The sequence below is a fragment of the Stenella coeruleoalba genome (genome assembly GCF_951394435.1).
Source record: "Stenella coeruleoalba genome assembly, chromosome: 9".
Taxonomy (NCBI): domain Eukaryota; kingdom Metazoa; phylum Chordata; class Mammalia; order Artiodactyla; family Delphinidae; genus Stenella; species Stenella coeruleoalba.
The window spans coordinates 50,890,649-50,911,451 of NC_137155.1; the positions used below are offsets into that span (position 1 = coordinate 50,890,649).

The 20,803-nt window shown below is 37.0% G+C and overlaps 1 protein-coding gene across 10 annotated transcripts in view; it reads right to left on the reverse strand.

The window, feature by feature from the left end:
- Window positions 1-20,803, reverse strand: part of CDK14 (cyclin dependent kinase 14) — a 591,667-nt gene that overhangs the window by 210,187 nt on the left and 360,677 nt on the right. For 8 of the 10 annotated variants that reach the window (XR_013829689.1, XM_079931294.1, XM_079931290.1 and 5 more), the window contains 2 exons: window positions 19,632-19,721; window positions 19,117-19,237 (listed from right to left, as the gene is read on the reverse strand). Coding sequence is in view for 9 of the 10 variants with exons in the window: in XM_079931294.1 (XP_079787420.1) it covers window positions 19,117-19,237; window positions 19,632-19,721 (211 nt within the window). In the remaining variant the exon portion in view is untranslated. The remainder of the gene's footprint in view (window positions 1-19,116; window positions 19,238-19,631; window positions 19,722-20,803) is intronic. The other 2 variants (XM_079931296.1, XM_079931295.1) reach the window with 1 other exon arrangement.

The window sequence follows — 20,803 nt, forward strand, 5'->3', positions numbered from 1 at the left end:
ATAGAACTACCCTATGATCCAACAATTCCATTCCCAGGTATATATCTGAAGAAAACAAAAACTCTTATTGGAAAAGATACATGCACTCAATGTTTATAGCAGCATTATTTACAATAGCCAAGATATGGAAGCAACCTAAGTGTCCGTCAACAGATGAATGGATAAAAGGGATATATATATATTTCACAGTATGTATGTACACATACTATGAAATAACCATATAAAGAATGAAATTCTGCCATTTGCAACAACATGGATGGATCACTAAGCATAATGGGTATTATGCTTAGTGAAATAAGTCAGAGAAAAACAAATACCCTATGTTATCACTTACGTGTGGAATCTAAAAAATAAAGCAAATAAATGTATATAACAAAACAGAAACAGACTCACAGACACAGAGAACAAACTAGTGTTTTCCAGTGTGGAGAGGGAAGTGGGGGAGAGGCAGGATAATGGTATGGGATTAAGAGATACAAACTACAATGTATAAAATAAACTAGAAACAAAGATATATTGTACAACAAAGCGACATATAGCCATTATTTTGTAATGGAGTATAATATATAAAAATACTAAATCACTATGTTGTACATCTGTAGAACAATATTGTACATCAAGTACACTTTAGAAAATATATAAAAAATAATGATAGTAATAATAATAATAAAACGTTAAAAAGATTTGAGAGACAAGAACTATTTTATTTGTGTATTTATGTATGTATTTTATTTGTGTATTTATTTATTTTATTTGTGTATTAAAATGCAATGATATTCTTATAGATGTTGGGGCTTCAGACATCCAGTTAGATCTAAAATTTCAATTTGATGGGTTTTTACATTTTTTATACCAAGAATTCTTTTCTAAGACTACTGAGCTACATTTCTATTGTTTTATTATTTCAGTTTACATAAAATATCTTGAATCTTTAATAGCTACTGGCACCTTCCTTTTCTCTATTCAGAATATACCCTCTATTCTCCACCTATCGGCCTTAGTCTTTCCCACCACAAGCTGCAACTCTGAGTGTGAAGACCCTCAGCAGAACCCACATCCACCCCCATGGTGTATCTGCTAAGCTGGCTGGTGAGGTAACCTTTACACTGTCAGAACCACTTATGGAAATTCTTTTACCACTACTTGTCCTTGGTCCATAACATCTCCATAATATGATACTTAAAACAAAAGATAAATCTATGCTGCAATTCTACTCAGTTGGAATGAGATGATATAGCATTTCTACAGGCACTTATCTGCTTAGCTGGCTAAGGGATTTGGACTTTCATTTCTCATGGATGTTTCCTATGCTGTCATTTTTCAAAGATGCTTGAGGGTATACTAATGAAGCTGACAGAATTATATTTAAAGGATTTACAAAAAGAGATAGAAAGCACAAAAAATAAAAAAGTAGAAGTATAAAACATATCAACATCTTAACATAGCAGAATACTTTATTACTGGAGCTTCTTTATTGCTAAACAGCAATAAAAAGCCATTCAATTTAATATGGAGGGAGTATTGCCTGCTTTTCTTCCCCCCCCCCTTTTCTTTTGCTACCCTCCATTAACCCTGTGCTACCTCTCTCGATGGATTAAGTTGACTGCCCTGAGTGGTTTACTGAGAAAGAATTCATCCATGTAAGCTCTATACTTATGATATATAATTTTATTTCAGGAAATAAAATTTATGTATAAATAAAATAAATGTCTCCTTTAATTTGCTTCTATTGGGAATTTGAATCACTGTGTAATTATCAAGTGCTCAGACTAAATTTTTCAAGAAAAAGAACTGGTCACCAAAGCTTACAATTAAAGGTGTCACAGGATGCAGTGTGTCAAAAGTCTCATTTTAGGATTACTTACCAGGCAAGGTAATACATAAAACACCCACCCATGCTCACACATGTTTAATTCTTTTGAGCTCAAAATTTCCTAATTTAATTTATGCCACAGCTGTGTAAATATTTTTTTCATTATAATTCAAATCAAGATTTTAGGCAGAATTGATAACGCTTTGTCATTATGAGCAGAGACAGATAATTTTTTTAGTCCCGAAGGTCATACAATTTGGGAGTTCTCATTATGAATAAAAAATTAGGTACAAAAGTGAATTTAGGGTGAGAAAAAATAATAGAAACCATAAAGTTTTTAAGGCTAACGAATATGGCAATAATACATAACTTGGAAAAATAATATAACATACTTATGAACTATCTGACACACCTCCCTAATACTTTTCTTTTTACAGTTTTGGCTGTATAATGTTCAATTACCTATTCTATGATAATTCTATAATATATTTTTCTATAAAGAGAGCACAGAGATAATTTAGTCATTCCTCTAGCATAATGATAACTTTTATCTTTTCCTGATAGTATGGAAAAAGTGTGTGTGTGTTTTTTTTCTCCCATCTTCACTTATTATTGGTACAGTCATGTAAACGTTTAGGACTGTTGTCAATTTGGGCAAAACGTCTATCACGTGTCTCTCAAGTATGTATGCTATAAACACAATAATTCTAAAACATTCTACACAATTCCCACGATATTGGATAATGAGGTGATGGAGCCAGGAATGGGACCCGTGCAATCCAGGTAGAGAAAACAGGAGCCGATAACTGAGGAATATTGAGAGAGCCAAGTGCTAGTGTTATGGCTCTGCATGGAAAATGGAAGAAAAAGTTAAAAAGAGAGCCATAGACCATATTCTACTCTAAGAGGTTTGTGTCTTATTCCTAGGCTAGAAGTTCTCGATTTTTGTCAATATCCCAATATTCGTGGTGAATAAAGTTGGACATAACCGTGGAGAACCCAGTTGTTTTACTAGCTTTGAGGGCAGAAGCAATTACAACCACTAGTTGTAAAGCCACCAGAGTGACAGCTGAGCTTAGTGACCTGTTTCCAAAGAGTCAGGTGGGGGATGGAGAGTAACATTATAATGGAGGAACCAGAAAAACAGTACCTTAACCATGTGTTCAAGGTTAACATCATCAATGATAAGTCATGTTGATAGCATAGAGTCTTGACATGATGTGATGAGACTCATGTCACTTCACCTCTATGGTCTTCCTTCCCAAAACATGAGACAAACCCAAACTGAGGGACGTTCTACAAAATACCTGACTAATACACCTCAGAACTGTCAAGGTTAAGAAAAACAGGGAAGTCTGAGAAACTATCATAACCCAGAGGAGGCTAAGGACACATGGCAACTACATGTAATGTGGTATCCTAAACGGGATCCTAAAACAGGAAAAGGAAATTAGGAGAAACTAGTAAAATAAAAATAAAGTTTGATTAATAGTAATGTACCATTGTGGGTTTCTTAGTTGTGACAAATGTACCATAGTAATGTAAGATATTATCAATAGGGAAACCAGGTGAGGAGTATGTAGGAACTCCTGTCTTTGCAAGTTTTCTATAAATATAAAACTCCTCTAAAATTAAAAGTTTATTTTAAAAAAGGCGAAATGAAGGAAGGCAGCCATCTCCTTGGGACCATATATAGAATCAGTCATTTTAAGTGGAAGAGCCATGGCATTTTGAGTTTTCCCTATATGAGAAAAAAAGAACCTGTGTACATTTTTATAAACTTTTTCTTGGAATCAACACGAGCTGTCTAGAACTGCAGGCTAGAATGCGAAATGTCAAAGTTCGATCTTAAATAACTTGGGCAGCAAACTAATTAAAGATTAAGTAAGCTAGATATGAAGGTATTTGAAAACTGATGCACAAGCTCTATGGCAAAAGAATTCAAAATGAAAACATTTATCTAAACTACTAAATTTGGGGCAATGGTGAGGAGAGTGGAACGCAGAGAGAAAAAAAACAAATTCCCAAGGAGGGGGCAAGAACTTCTCTCCATCAGAGTAGGAAACATCAAGTTTAATGTCACTTCCTTGGGAAGGTTTCCTGATCAACCACTAGCTTAGGTCTCTTAACTCCATACTTCTCATATGACTTCCTCCAACTGTAATTTATTTACTTGTAAATATAATGGGCACTATCATCTTTCTCAGAACAAGAATTTGGTCTTTCACTTTTAAAGATACAGTTTAAATGAATCAGAGAGGTTTTTGCAATACAGCAGCCCTCCCAGACCTGAATCAAACAGAGTTGGTCACTACAGTCCCCAGCTCAGATGCAGTGTAATGCATCTGATTATTAAAGTCCTGTTGGGATGATATGGTGCAAGATAACTTTACATCTTTCAACTAAAATAGGTATTAATTAGATCCATTACCTCCCATATTCAAATAATACCTGCATTTGACACATGACATTGCAAGTGGAGTATACTCAATTTTCCCAAAAAACATTGTTACAAGATGCTAAATAACCCAATAAGCAATTAACCCACATGAAGAAGTACAAACAGAACCTAGAGGTTATTATTTATCTACTTGACATGAACCTTATTTTGGTCATCAAAAAATAAAACATTGCTCTCCTTCTTCCCTAAGTCTCAGGGCAACAGTTTGGTTGAACCTCAATAGATAATGCAGAAAGACTTTAATATTTTAAAATACGGTGCGATTAAAATCTCAAAAAGAAAAAAAAACCTCCTAAATTTTAGCTTCCAATTTCATCCATTTATTAGCAAAGGCTTGAGATTAGGATAGAGAGCTTTAGGCAGAGAGTAACAGTTTCACCCTCAAGTGGCAGCATTTAGCCACAGAGACCGGGAGGGATCACGACACAGCACAGCCCATGCACTGGAGAGGGTGCAGAGGGGACAGCGACCCACCCAGCTCACAGTATGACCATGAGGGAGACCAGCCCCATCTCCTGCAGACTTCTCTAATTGAAAGTTATGAGGCTTCAATCAAGTTATCATTTAGAGCCATTCAGAACCATCTGCACTGTCAAAACATTTGGAAAGAGGGCTGCAGATAAAGCCAGTGTCGGGCTGCATCTGACAAGAGGACAGCAGATGAACAGAACCATAACTCGCCACAAGTCAGTACTTTTGCCTTTCTCTTCTTCAGCACTATGATGGCACCAGAAATCTCCTCAAAGCCTATGTGTTCATTGAAAAAAGGCATCTGAAGTAGTGTTTCTCACCTTTTAATGTATACACCAATCACATGGGGATCTTGTCAGAATGCAGATTCTAGTCACCTAGGTCTGGGTTGAAGCCTGAGATCTTGCATTTTTAACAACCATCTCAGCAATGCCGATATTGCTGTTCAGAAGACCAGAAACTGAAGAGCAAGAATCTAAAGGAATCTAGGTTAAGTCTGTGTTGAAAGGAATTTTATAACTCAGATTAATTCTCTAAATATGTATTCAGGCTCCATCCAAGGGAACCACAAAGAAACAGAAGACTAATAAAATAAGTTAGATTAAATGCTAAACACAATCTGAATTTAACACATAGGGATGCAATACTAACTCAGAAAGGTTTCATGTTAATTAACCTAATAGGTAATTTTATTTAGCCATGCTTCACTGAAATACATCATTATGTAATTAAAGGTAGTGCAATTTGATGCACAAGGTGGCCATTTATTTATCTTTTCTCTGTTGGAATATATACATTTGTAAAATAGAACAAAGAGGGTTTTTTTCCCCTAGTTTAGCTTCTAAAAGATCAAAGTTTTTTAAAAAGTGGGTTTTTTTGTTAAACTTGTATGAAAATGTATTACACATAACAAACGTGATCTTTTCATTTTGGCATCTGCAGTATTTGGAAAGTGAAAGATTAAAAAATTACATTTCACATGTCCTTGGTAGCTACTGAAGGGACTGAACTGATTCAACTGTCACTCACCATTTACTGTGGTTAGTGCTTCATTAGGCACAGATAGGCACAATATATCTTAGTCAGATACGTCTATGGAGCACGCAGCTCTCAAGGAATGAAAACAAAACCAATCCAAACACTAGACTGTGGGTGAAAGCCCATCTCAGAGAACATTCAGTTCAAAACAATAAACTTTTTATATATGGCGATACGTTAACATTTATTTTTCAAACTATGAAACAGAATTGTATCTCTAAGAATTGTACTTACAAATGAGGCATGTCAGAACAAAACCTAAACAAAAGCAAAGAATGAAGTACAGGAACCTAACGTAGTTCCATAAAGCCAAGGCCCAGGGTGGCCCGCTGCTGACTGGAGAGGAGGGACCAGGCAGTGAGAGGGAGCCCCTTACCAGCATCCACATCTGAAATAACACTGACCAGAAAGATCTCGAAGCCTAACCACCTTAAAGTACCAACTGGCAACAATGCTCATTAAGTTACAATGATAACTCTTGCTCATACATTTTAATATGCAGACATCTATGTTGATATATTTTAGTGTATATATTTCAGTATACATATATTTTGGTACATATATATTTTAGTGTATGTGCATGTGTGTACATATATACTTTATATATATTTATGCATAAATATATAATATAAAAAATGTATACTTAAAATATGTATATATATGTGTGTGCGTGTGTGTGTGTGTGTGTATATATATATATATATATATATATATATATATATATATATATATTTTTTTTTTTTTAAATCACATTGCAAAGCTGTATTTTTGGTTTCTGGTGCAGTTACCTGAGCCAGAAATCCAGGAATCATCTGAAACCCTTGCCCTTCCCCTATCACTCTCATTCAATCGAGTTGTCACATCCTAACTATTCCTAAATATTTCTCCATTCTGGCTTCCAACCACTTTCCCCCACTCTCCATTTTTTCCTTTTTCTCTACCTGTTCTTAAACTCTGTCCCTCTTCCCTATCCACAAATATCAGCTGTTTCACCCCTTGGTGGGGTACTTTTGTCCATGGCCTGGCCAATGTGTCCTCAACTCTAGCTTTGTTAACTTTGAAAGATGGCTCTGACCAGTCAGGCCAACTAATTACCACTTGGTGACACCTTCCGTGACCACCCCCCCAACCTATCCTCAACTATCCACCAAGGATAAATTTATCACCTTCCCCTCTGAGCCACCACTGTACTGACTGTATATCTGTGTTACAGCTTATTACACTGTTTTTCCTTCTGATCTTGAAGGCATGGAAGGATCTTTCTCATCTTTATAAGCCCCAGGATCTAACCTGGCACCTGGTACAAAATAGGTGTTCAATAAATATCTTTCAAATAAAAGAATGAATGAATGAATGAATGAATTATACAAACTATTCTGAGGAGTGTACACAAGAAACTGAAGTAGAGAAAGGAATTTGATTTAGAACTAATATCATCATATAAAATTAAACACTAGAAAAAATCAGTTCAGTCATTACATCAAAATATCTAAACCCTAACTTCATTTATGTCACTCTGAAGGAATTCCAATAGTCTCCATGGAAACCTCTGGTTCAGCAGTACAATTTACTCGATTGTTAAAATTTAGAGATAGAGGGATTTTAGAGAGTGCCTAAGACAATGCCTTGATTTTTACATGTAAAGAAACCATATTACATGTTTAAATGTCAGCCCCAGAACCTGAAGCTGTGACTCAGAATCCTGGGCCAGTGAGCCTTCGTTATGCCATGCCGCCTCCCCAGTTAGAATGACGCGTCTTTATTTGATCAGTCTGGTCAGATTAAAAAAGAAGAAACGGATATGGCGAATTCGTTCTCATTCCTTGTGACACAAATGCTAACAAGGATAAAAATATCAAAAGAAAGTCTATAAAATTAAGGTTTGGGCAGAAAAAAACCAATAAAACTATCCCTAAAGACTGAAGTCTATCACCATTGATAGTGTACTGAAAGAAGGATGGGTGTTTAAAGATGCTTGAAAATTTAAAACAGACTTCCATAGATAATGAAAACCCCAGAGATAAAGTCTTAAAATAACAGCCGCACAGGACTTCCCTGGTGGTGCAGTGGTTAAGAATCCGCCTGCCAATGCAGGGGACACGGGTTCGATCCCTGGTCCAGGAAGATCCCACATGCCACGGAGCAACTAAGCCCGTGCACCACAACTACTGAGCCTGCAAACCACAACTACTGAGCCCATGCGCTGCAACTACTGAAGCCCGTATGCTCTAGAGCCCGTGCTCCTCAACAAGAGAAGCCACCACAATGAGAAGCCCACACACCACAAAGAAGAGTAGCCCCCACTTGCCATAACTAGAGAAAGCTCGTGCGCAGCAACGAACACCCAACGCAGCCAATAAATAAATAAATAAAAGTAACAGCCACATATTATATAGATACCTGGGAATATTCAGACAGGAACATCCAGAAACCATTAACAATTGATACAAAAATTTAAATAGGAAAGGCCCTTACTGAGGACTACAATAAGGAAAAAATATAAAACTCAACATATTGCATTGAATAGCCGAGAAATATTATTTCTTGCACTATGGAACAACAAAGGAAGAGAGAGGTTCCATTCGGTTAGTCATTTAAAATGCTACCACAGAAAGCACTTCTCCAAGGAATAACTGCAGACCAGGCAGGACAGGAAAAAACAAATTAATAAGCTTTGCACATCTTTAATTTCTGTTTATATGACAGCTGATGCAAAACAAGGAAGTCATATTATAAGATTCCTCCCTGCAAATTTATTAATCGTCCTGCAATAATGTGGGGAATTAGGAAAAAATCGTTTATGGGTAATTATCTTAAAGATCAGAGCAAATGACACATTCAAGCAATCTTTTTAGAGAAACATATCTAGCATATCACAAAGACAAATCACTGCTGAAATCATGTAAATTACTCTCCTGAAAGAAGAATTCTGAACTTCAGTTTACAGAGTGGTAAATTGATACATTTAGTTCCAGTCATCAAATGGCATAGCTGTACTTAGATGGTCTGTGGTTAAGAATGCTGGAATGAACACCACTAAGGTATACGACTAGATGGATGATACTTGACAGGGAAATGTTTGACACCCATCTGCTATGACAACCCTCTTAGATAACACATGGAAGACCTGAAGGCAAAAACCTTCCCACCGTAAATCCTCATTGTCCATTTTTTGGTGAAGTCTGTGGCCTTCTTGGAATATACTCAAGGGCTTGCCCTGGAATGTGGCTGTATAGATTAGACAATGCATACAGACTACAATGTGAATGACGCCCCCGGAGTTGTGTGATGCTGTAACACTAGTGGGTGCTGCTGAAGGACAGGGACCAGGTCTTTTTCACTCTTGAACCTCTGGACATTCTGTAGGGTGTTGTTGAATGAATGAATGAATGGCTGAACATAATCATGTTGTGTAAGGGAGATCTTAGTGGGAAGGGGGCTGGCCCTGAGTCTCTAGAGGTTCTTTTTCCCTCTGTGCCACCACCAACCAGCTAGTGTGAACAGCATAACCAAGAATCTTCAGATTTGGGAGGTCGGGGTATAAAATGGCCATAAAACCTAATAAAAGAAAATTATGAATTGATTTCACTGGGTTACTAAAATTCTGAAACAGTTTCTAAATTTAACATGTTAGGATTAAAAATAACAAACATGAAAATTTTTATAGTTGATATAATAAAGTTTTTCAATTTGTTGAGTCTACATTAGGCTATGAATATATTTATTCTGTCTTCAGAAGCAAACATGGTGAAAGCTAGCTGTCAAGGAAGAACCACTGAATTTTCAATGAGAAAGAATAGAAATGCCTTGCTAGGCTCTACAGAAAATGCAATTATGTATCTCATTCTTAGAATCTACTGTCTCACATGGAAATACAGAGAAATATAAATGCCATACCAAAGATGAACAATCCACATGTGTACAGGAAAACAGGAAGCTACTCAGATTCTGTCCTTAGTAATTACTAAGTGCCTGTCACAGACTATAATTAAGTTTTGTTTTATATTTTAATGGAATTTAAAGCAGGCTGTTTCTTGGCCACTGATAGGCTAGTTTAGTTAAGTTTGACTTTCTTTTTCAATTATTGTACTATTTCTTTTTTTGCCCAATGTCATCTTTACCAATAGGAATCTAAGGACATTCAATTTGAAGACCAAAACTGGAAAACAAGAAAAACCCCAAATATCTAAGTTTATTGATTACATAATATAGTATCTAAAACCAAGAAAGCTACTAGTATATTTAAGTTACATTAATTCATAGAGCAGAATACCAGTAAATGAAAATGTGATTCCTAATTAAAGTACATGCTAGATAATGCAGTGTCCTGAGGAATTAAATCACAAACGTCACAATAGCACAGAGGTCCCCACTTTCATCCTTCAATGAACAGTATGAAGTAGACACCCAAGTCCCTTTACCAACAATGTTTATATAAGCCCCTAGCTTCTCTCCAATCACACTGTCATTCAATCATATCTTCCCTGTGCATGCAAGATAACAATCTACTTTTTCACCTTCATTGGATTAGAAACTTCATATTGACTGGAACATTTGTTGAAAGAGTTTCACTGATTGCTTTTGCTTGTTTTAATAGTAAGCTCATGGTGGATTCACGCATTGCCATTGATCAGAGAACTACCTTCTGCAATCACTTCTTTCAATTCATGTAAAATTTTTATCTTTTAAAAAACTATCATTTCACATTCTATTCCTTTCCATCACTAGCTTATCAGAAAGTGCTCGGCTTTCTTTTCACATTTGTTTTCATAAATAAAGTTGTCATCACTACATTAACAGTTAAATGGTAAGGATTATAAATTTCCACAACCACACTAAGAAGCTGGCAGTCAAGATGCTCCTGCCTGCACCATGCTGTTGATTGGCTCCCACCCATCAGGACTTGCAACTCAAATCTGTGGCCAAGCAAAGTCACAATTTTCTCTAGGACAAGAACCTTAGCAGTCAACTGTCCATAAGTAAAGCCACGAATATTAAATTATCAACAAGAGTAGGACATTCGGTAAAATGTACACAAACTCCCCCTCCCTCCCAAAAGTGACTGAAGTGTCAGTTAAGGAATAACATTTTAAACAAGGATAAAATAGATAGATGAGGACACACAAGAAGATGAGAGAGAATTTTTTTCATAAGTTGTGGATGAAGGTGTAGCAATCTAGGCAGACCATAGGCAGCTACAACTTCTCAAGTTATAGACTGAGTATTTACCTACAACAACTTAGAAAAGGCACACAGCTTGGATACGTAAGTTCTAGAAAGTGTAAAGGTGAGTCTGACAACTGGAAATAGGGTGGAGGATTGAATGTTTGTACAAACCAATTGACCCATAGGCCTTCTCTGACCATCTCTCACCCCAACCCACCAGCAGGACACTGAGTGTTTATCCTCTGGAGAAATTAAATCCAAAAGTCCTCAAATTGAGGATAAAACGTGAGAGCAGAGTGAGGCACAGAGCTGAAAAAAGGGAAATTAAGTAAAAAATGTGTTTAATTGGTCTGTGTATCTAATTGGCACCAACAGAAAAAGATACAATCAAAGCTCATTATCAAGCAATTTCAGAATACCAGGGACAGATATAAGAAGCTAATACTTGCCAGGGAGAAAGTATGATGAGGCACACAAATGCTTGCAAATCTGAACGGAATCAGACTTTTCAGTAGCAATACTAGAAGCTCTAAAGAAAGTAAGCAATACATTCAAAATTCTGAGGGGAAAAAAAACCCTCATTATATACTCAACCAAAGTTTATCAATCATGTGTGGGAGCAGCATAAAGACATTTTGAGAAAACTAAGAGTTTGAAACTTGTATTTCTAACACATTCTTTCTTAGGAAACTAAAGGAGGAAGACAAGGAATCCAGGAAAAAAGGAATCTATAATCAGTAAAGGTCAGAAGGAAAATGAATCCAACCCAGAACAGACTCTGATGAATTTACTACTTACAGAGGTGTAACAGAACTAATAAGACATACTGAAACACTAAGAGGCTAGCAACAGCAGGAAGTCATTACTTGCCTTAGAATTAAAAGCCGGGAATTCCCTGGAGGTCCAGTGGATAGGACTCCATACTCTCACTGCCGAGGACCCAGGTTGCCATGTGGCACAGCCAAACCCACCCCCCCCACAAAAAAAACCTAAAAGCCATTATTGGCCCTAGGATCATAAAGGCCAAATGTTATGGAAATCTACTGACAGCTAGAGCCATGAAAAAGTGCTTCCGCACAGAAGCTGTCGTTAGCCATTCCGAGAAATACAGGTTAAAGCAGGGAAGAAGTAGGGATGAATATATTCAATCCTCATACTTTTCCATTGCCTGAACTCAATTGGGAACCAGTAGCCAAGGCAGCTTGGAGGATGTATTCCCTAGGGGTTAGTCATCCAGGACATAGGGCAGGGAAGAAGAGGGTAGAGAACAGATTTGGAGGGAAACAGAGAACAACTAGCTTAGGACCTACAACAACAGGAGAGGGGGGAAACGGAAGTCCTAAGATGACAGATGTTCAGCTGTGCTAAGGCAAGAAATCAGAGAGCCGAGAGAGGAAAGTTTCAAGGAAAAGGTTGAGGGAGGGAGATGTCAAGAAAATTAAATGGAATTGACAGATCTGCTGATGTGTTTGAGCATTTGGAAAATATTTTCCATATATAATCGACAGATCTTTTATGACTATAAATAACAGTAGGGACAAGGACAACTAAACTAATAAAAAGCAGAGACAATTATAAAGTCTAGGAAAAACCAAAGGTTATACAAGAAAGAATACATAATCATGAATACTACTTGACTTCACCATGAATAATATTAATATTTACATATTAATATTTCAAAATGTAATATAGATTCTATATTGGGAGAATGAGATGAAGGTGGAGTTGGGGGAAGGTTGATGTAAGAAAGTTAAATCTTTGTCTACTATACACCTACTTAGTAGCAATGTCTAAAATAGTAACTTAGAGATGGCAATATAAACAATTATTTAAGACATGTGGAGATAGATCCTAAAAGAGTTGAAAGTAGTAGTTACTTCTGAGAAATAGGATTAGAGGATGAGAATGAGTGAAGCAGGAGATTACTACTTTTGTTATTGTTACTACTGTGGCAGCTATTAGTAACTAGTTATATCTGAAATAGGTTTAATTATTAAAATTTTCTGATTTGGAAACTGAAGATAAGGATAGTTAAGCGATCTGATCAACTAAATTCACACAGATACGGAGTGGCAGAGCCTAATTTAGGCTTTCAACGTATTTTCTACGATAACATGGCCTCCTTTATACAGCAAACCACTGTTAGTTACCTTGATCAGAGAATCAATAGCTACATGAAAAAACACACAACTTGTAAAACATAAAAGGCACTAGTGAACATCCAATGCTCTCCAAACTTGGAGTACTAACATATATTTCCGAATTAAACGCACGTGCACACACACACACGCATAAGATGAGAACATCCTGGGCCAAAATTTCTAATTCTCCAGACATAGACAGTATGTGAATCTCCCTAAAACCAAATACAACAGCTTCTATTTCTTTGATATATTCTATAGCACCCTTGGATTGTATACTTTAATAGAAATACAAAATATTTAGCTTGGCTGGTTGATGTTCCAAAAGCTGAATAAGAACACTATTTTCAACATTTATGGAGTCATATATTTCTTAAAGAATTTCCGCATTTATCCATCTCTTGCAGCTATGAACCAGCGAGGCAGCTAAGTATACCAAGGGCTATCTTAGTATCATGAAACTTAGTCATTGTGATTGGCTATTTAAATATTATCCAGGGTTTCCCTGGTGGCGCAGTGGTTGAGAGTCCGCCTGCCGAAGCAGGGGACACGGGTTGGTGCCCCGGTCCGGGAAGATCCCACATGCCGCGGAGTGGCTGGGCCTGTGAGCCATGGCCACTGAGCCTGCACATCCGGAGTCTGTGCTCCGCAACGGGAGAGGCCACAACAGTGAGAGGCCCGCGTATCACAAAAAAAAAAAAAAAAATTATCCAAAAACCAGTTGTGGGTGACCAATTACTTTGCCAACTTTGATACAAATGGGGGGATTTTTATTTGTTTTAAAAATATTTAGTAGTGAAAACTACATATACAATGTCTCATTTTATATGTTATGATTCAGCCAGCCCATCATTAACAAGTGACCAAACACATCCATTGAAAACACACATACACTCTCTCTCACAAACACACACTGATAAACAACATGGGATGTAATAACCATAACCACGCTAAGCTTCTGATAGGATAAGAGAACAGGTTCCCTTCAGCATTCCAAAGCCATCACTAAATGCAGCACTGTGGCAGCCACTCCATAATGTCATAATAATCTAATATTAGAGAACTGTACTTTTGGAGACAATTTGTTATAAAGCAATGTAACAGAAGTTTTCCACAAGGAATAGTTTGTAGCCAGCACTCCTTCAGTGTGAATTGAGCACTCAAATGCATTGTCTCTTCTGACTACTAGTATTTAGCAAATTATTGCTCCAGTGCTTTATGAGTAAGAGGACCACACGTCACAGTTATATCCCTGTTTTACACCTATTGTCCTAGCAGAATTACTATTAACTCTAAAAAGTATCCTGGTATGGACAATATACTCTATGGTCATCGCAATTTTAAGGGACTTCAGTAGTGGGAGTGGCTCAGAAAGTACGGCTGCCACCAGGAGCTCAGCTTTTGTCCCCCAGACACCCTTCTGACTATCCCTGTTCTTTTGTCATGTTCCATTGCATTGTCAGTGGCTACACTGGCAAGTCATTTGGATCATGTATTATTTGAGCAGCTCTCAAGATCTCTTAAAGAGTTGTTACTTTTGAGAGTGACTAATCTGAATCCCCCTTGGTCTCATGACCTGATTAATTAGAAAATGTGTAAATAATGTTGATAGATGATTTTATGTAGCCCATGAACTCAAATTCTCAGTTTTTACTAGCATTCTTTTTTAAATGGACACATTCGTTTTAGCAGAAGCGGTAAATGAGTAATGGTTAGAAATTGTGAAAATACTTGCCAGTATAGATATTGGTCTCATGAAAATGTATTCAATCCAATGATTCATGTCTTAAGTTTATTTCAAAAAAACTCCACCCTGAATAAAATTATATAATATAGACTATTGATGTTAGGAGAGAAAGCAGTCTGCAAGGCTGTTGTGTGAGAGGGAAAGCCATCTACTTTGTTTGAAATATGCAAAGGATCCAACGTGACTCAGATCATAACCTAAATTCTCAAAGAAGTATTTTACTTACTTGTGTTTTGGAATCACTTTACTAGTAAAATAAAAAACAACTGCTTATAAATCATCTTAAGAGATTATGTAATATGTTATAAGGAGAAAGGGCTTTGGAGTAGGTTAGCTCTGAGTTTGAATGTCAGCTCTATTTACTAACTATGACCCTTACTCTCTTATTTAGTCTCCCTGGGTTTTGTTTTCTTTCACTGTATCATAGAACAGTAGGTAAGTAATTAAAATGCATAAGAGGACTTAGAATACAGTTTGTGTTCAGTAAAAGTATCTATTATTGTTACCATTATTACTATTGCTTAAGACAATTTATGGTTCTTTCTCTTAAAACACTGGTAAACAAGCCTGAGTCCTTAGGAAACTTTATGTTATTACATAAATTTCCTTGGTTCAGGAGAGATCATTAAGGATGATGGCAGAACTCTATATTGCCAGTATGTATGGTGATTAGGCTTATTTAATAAAATGAATGCTAAATGGCCTTATAATACTCAATAAATAGGCAATTTCTTTTCTGATATATGCAAAATCAATTTTGATGCAGACGTTTTTCTATATATCAAGATCGGTATGGAAATTTTTTTCTAACCACCCAGCTGCTACAATGTTAAATAAATTAATTTTAATCCTAAATCAGAAATGCTATAGAGAAAAGGGTGATTTAATATGCAATCTCATTACATTTGACAGGTTTATTTATAAATGATTTGCCCCACATTTTGACAAGCATAGTTAATATGTTAATTAGCTTTGAAAAAGATGATGAAAGGGAGAGACTGACATGCTATCATTCTTTACACACCATGTTGGGGAGCACTGGAACTGACACAAGGTGGTATCACTATATATTGTGCCCCCCCCAAAGCACCATGATGATGAGATATTTATTAGCTACAGATTAATTTAGTCACTATGCTAAAAATTAATCCCTTAAAATAATCCCAAGTGACCTTCTGCTTTAGAAAACAAATGCCATTCTAAACATATTTATGAGCTTCTATAAAGGAATATAAGGCTTATTTAAGAGCAATGACCTCGACAGCTAGAGCAGAACTCCTTGACAAGGGAGGAACTACACAGATAAGCTCCTTTTCACATTTGCACTTCTCTTAATGTGGTTTTCAGTACTTGGTAAGCCTTTTTGGTTTAGAAGCTTAAAGATGATGTCCTATGCCTTGACTTTCAAAGAGTTATAAAATCCAAGAATTAAGGGAAGCTATACATGACACAAAGTCCAATTTGATTCCTCTGCTTAAACCCTCCTTCACAGAGGCAGACAAAGGTGTCATAAAGCTATCTTTCTTGATGAGTTCTCAAATCACACACTATATTCATACATCACCACCATGCTGGAGACCTAGAGCAGTAAATCATAACAGGGAGAGCTCTGACTTCCATCACTTGCTGCCAATGTTAATGAATAAGTGTCTTCATTAATATTTTTATTGCCCGAAGCTATTTAAACAGAAAACTGGAAATTGTAACACTGTGTAGGGATCGTTAGTTTTTAGTTACTACCCCACTGCCCCAGGACGGTAAATGAACTGTAAAAATAGCCTGAAACCACTGCCACCTGCCCCCCTGCTACTGTCTATGGGTTAATATTTGTACTTCTCTTTGGTGCAGCTGAGCCATGACTAAATTATAGTCCCATTTCTAGATCTCTGAATACCCAGCATCAAGGTCACTAATTATGCAAAAATCATTGTCCTGTGAACTTTTCTCTAACTGGAAAAATACATACGTTTTACCTGACTTATAGGAAAGTAACAAAATGGCTTTTAGAAAATGGCTTGGAATGAAATCAGATTCAGAGTGACAGGCATAGCACAGACATAACTCAGATTTTAGGGCTTAGAAATGTAGAGCCAATAAGCATGGGAAACTGCTCCAACATAACACATTTACTATTTGCTTTTGGCAATGAATAATATTGGCAGCAGACAAAAGGGCATTTGGGGTCTATTAGTTTATATCAGTTTTCCTCCCTTCCACTTAAATAACCATCTTCTTCTTATGCTTCATTATGTCTCTGCTTAAAGCAAATTGGCAGAAAGCAACCAAGCCTTCTTCCTTAAGAGAATGGACACCAACAGGCACATACATGTCAAAGAAAGGTTGGGGGCAGGGCGAGTGGAGAGGCACAGACTGGAAGTCAAACATTATATATCACAAACAGACATATTAGCAAGTCCCAATCCATGCGGTTCTCTGTACTTTAAAGAGCACTTTCAAAGGTTTGGGAAAAATTAGCCACTAGTGTATAAAAAATAGCTTCTCCTCATTCTGAGGGTAGAGTCTTAACTGCACTGCCAAGCAACTAAGACAAAACTGGCTCCAAGCCACAAATATTTCCAAACTATGTTCTATTAGCAGAGTCCTTAACTGACCTCACTGAAAAACAATCTAGAATTTCCATTCTCAAAACGTAGAGAAAAACACTCTATAACTCATACAGATCTACACCACAGAAAAATAAATATATCCACGTGTACACAAAATGTTGCATATATTTTCAGTGGCTTTACAGATGCCCAAATCCCATTCCTAAGGGGTTGTTGGAATCTAAATTAAGTAAATCTACACTGTACCCTACATCACAAGGAACTTGATTATTTTCTCTCCATAAAATGTTCGGATCAGGGCTTCCCTGGTGGCACAGTGGTTAAGATTCCGCCTGCCAATGCAGGCAGAATGGGTTCAAGCCCTGGTCTGAGAAGATCCCACATGCCACAGAGCAACTAAGCCCATGCACCACAACTACTGAGCCTGTGCTCTAGAGCCCGTGAGTCACAACTACTGAGCCCACGTGCCACAGCTACTGAAGCCTACATGTCTAGAGCCTGTGCTCTGCAACAAGAGAAGCCACCGCAATGAGAAGCCTGCGCACCACAATGAAGAGTAGCCCCTGCTCGCTGCAACTAGAGAAAGTCCGCATTTAGCAACGAAGACCCAACGCAGACAAAAAGAAAGGAAGGAAGGAAGGAAGAGAGGGAGGGAGGGAGGAAGGGTGGGAAGGAGGGAGGGAGGGAGGGAGGGAGGAGGGAGGAGGGAGGAGGGAGGGAGGGAGGGAGGGAGGGAGGGAGGGAGGGAAGGAAGGAAGGAAGGAAGGAAGGAAGGAAGGAAGGAAGGAAGGAAGGAAGGAAGGAAGTTTGGATTAAAAATATCAGGGAAGAGGCCAAGCCTCATCACAGCCTAATTTACTAAAAGTCAAGATTATTTAGGGTAGAGCAGTGAAGTAAGTACAGGGCAAGAAGATAAATGACACATGCTGAAGCTTTATTGAGGTCATAAACATTATGTGAACATGTAGCTGAATTCTGTATGTAGGGCATCATCATTCATGGAAGATGATTCATGCTATCAAATAGCCATGTGCTATGTGAACTGTTTTACTCTGAACACAATTGTGAGTCTAGAAAAGGGATCTACCACTCATCGTAGTTTATCATTAATATTAATTACACATTAAACCTTGCCACTCTTTGGGCCTCCTATAATAGAATTTTAAGTTTTGCTAAACCACTGTGTAAAACTGTGACTCTATTGAAATTAAACTTACTCTGATATTTTTAAAAAGTAATCATTTAATTTCATTTTGGATAATTGGTACCAACAGTTTTCAGGGGTATATTGTACCGAATTTAGTACCTTACAGTCACAGCAAAATTTTCAGACCACTTATCTGATTTCCATTGTGAATTTAAACATGCTCCTACAACTTCCAACCTATGCTGCTGTTTGGAGATATACACTTCCTTGTTATAAAATAAATCTACAAACTAAGACCCTTAGGGAGAAAAATCACCAAACTGACAGCTAGAAAAATGTCTCTGCCCCTGTCCATCAAGAACCATTAGCAGACACCATCTGTAAGGGAGTCCCTGATTAGGGAACATTCCCAATTATGTTTTCAAAAACTCCAGTGGTATTGCCACACACAGGCCAACACTCCAGCACCATTAATCTTCATTCAGACTGTTAGGATGTTTGTCTAGGCTTGACCCAGACCAAGCACTATAGATAAATTAGCTAGAGTAAAGCTTCCATTTCTCACCACATGTCAAGGCAGGTGGAATATTCTGTCGAGCCCAGGAGGACATCTGGAGGTCTGTACCACAAGGTAACCACTTCATTGGAGTATGTGTGGCTAGGGACGGATTTTGCTCTTGCAAGACCTGTGGGTTACATGAAACATAAAGAAGTTTAATAGGCATTAATAAAACAAGGGAATTTAAATTTGAATGTTCACAGTTTTAAAAGGTCAAAGGTGATATTATAATACAGAATCACGAATGCAATGTCAAGGTTACTAGAAAGGTTGGGGAAAGCATTGTTGTGGTCTACCTGTTTCAAATACATGCTAATAACCAATAAATCATTTATATTTCCTAATATAGCACCAAGAATCTAAAAAAAAGTATCCCAGGAGAGTAAACAAACAATTCATAAACTATTTGATACTATGCAGAAGCTTGGAAATCTCCTGGACTTTCCAAAGAATGTCTCATGGTACTTTAGTTCTGAGAGTTACAAATAAGTGTGATATGGAAAAGTCCCAAGGTCAAATACCTTTGAGAAAAGATGGTTTAAAAAGTAAAACAGGTTTCCGTACTGTGAGACTTCTCAGTGCCCTTAATTTTTCTAATGTGTACGGTGAATCTGAAAGATAAGAATATGACTCTTTTCTCAAAGGGTTTTTCCAAAACTTCTTTTGGTTTTAGGGTTCTGTCAAACACTCACTAAGAAATGCTTATTCAGGAGGTTCACTTGAAAACCACATAAAAAATAATTATAAAGGAACAGTTAAATAAATCTGGTATGTGGAAATGATGAGAGACCATATAATAAATTAAATTGTTTTCTAAGAATGTTTAAAAATTGGGAAAGTGGTCACAATAAAATGTTAAGTGATAAATTACATGCAATTTGACCTCACAACCATAAATATTTATGCACTGAAAAAAGACTGGTGGAAAATATATTTGAATAACCTTAGTGGTTAGTTCTGGAATACAAGATTATCTGTTTGTTTTTTTTTGCGGTACACGGGCCTCTCACTGTTGTGGCCTCTCCCATTGCGGAGCACAGGCTCCGGACGCGCAGGCTCAGCGGCCATGGCTCACAGGCCCAGCCGCTCCGCGGCATGTGGGATCTTCCCGGACCGGGGCACGAACCCGTGTCCCCTGCATCGGCAGGCGGACTCTCAACCACTGCGCCACCAGGGAAGCCCTGGTTTTTTAATTTAATAAGTTTTTCTGAGTTTTTTCCAAGTTTTCTACAATTAATACATAATTAATTCCTTTAAAAAACACAAAATCTATAGATATTATTTTTTTAAGAGAAAAAATCTGTGATAGCTTTCTATCTGGGTATGTTCATTAATGACAAGTGTAAAGTATTATTTATCACTGTGATGCTCAAAGCGAATAAACATTTTTACAGTGAACCTACCATAACATATTTATTTTAATGTTTTGATTATTTAAATTTTTATGTAGTACTTAGGAACATAACTTTTCTCAGTTTATTAAACACGTGGTATTCCCTTTACTGTATTATATGTAAATGTTAAAATTAATAGAGCATCTGGTGAGAAGATGAATTTCTAATTAGTTCAACTATGGTTACAATAACTCAATTTTTCCTACCATGCAGTTTTTATAACAACACAATGGCATATTATAAATTGACTGTTTATAAGTATTCCATATTAAAATATACAGATTATACACACACAAACA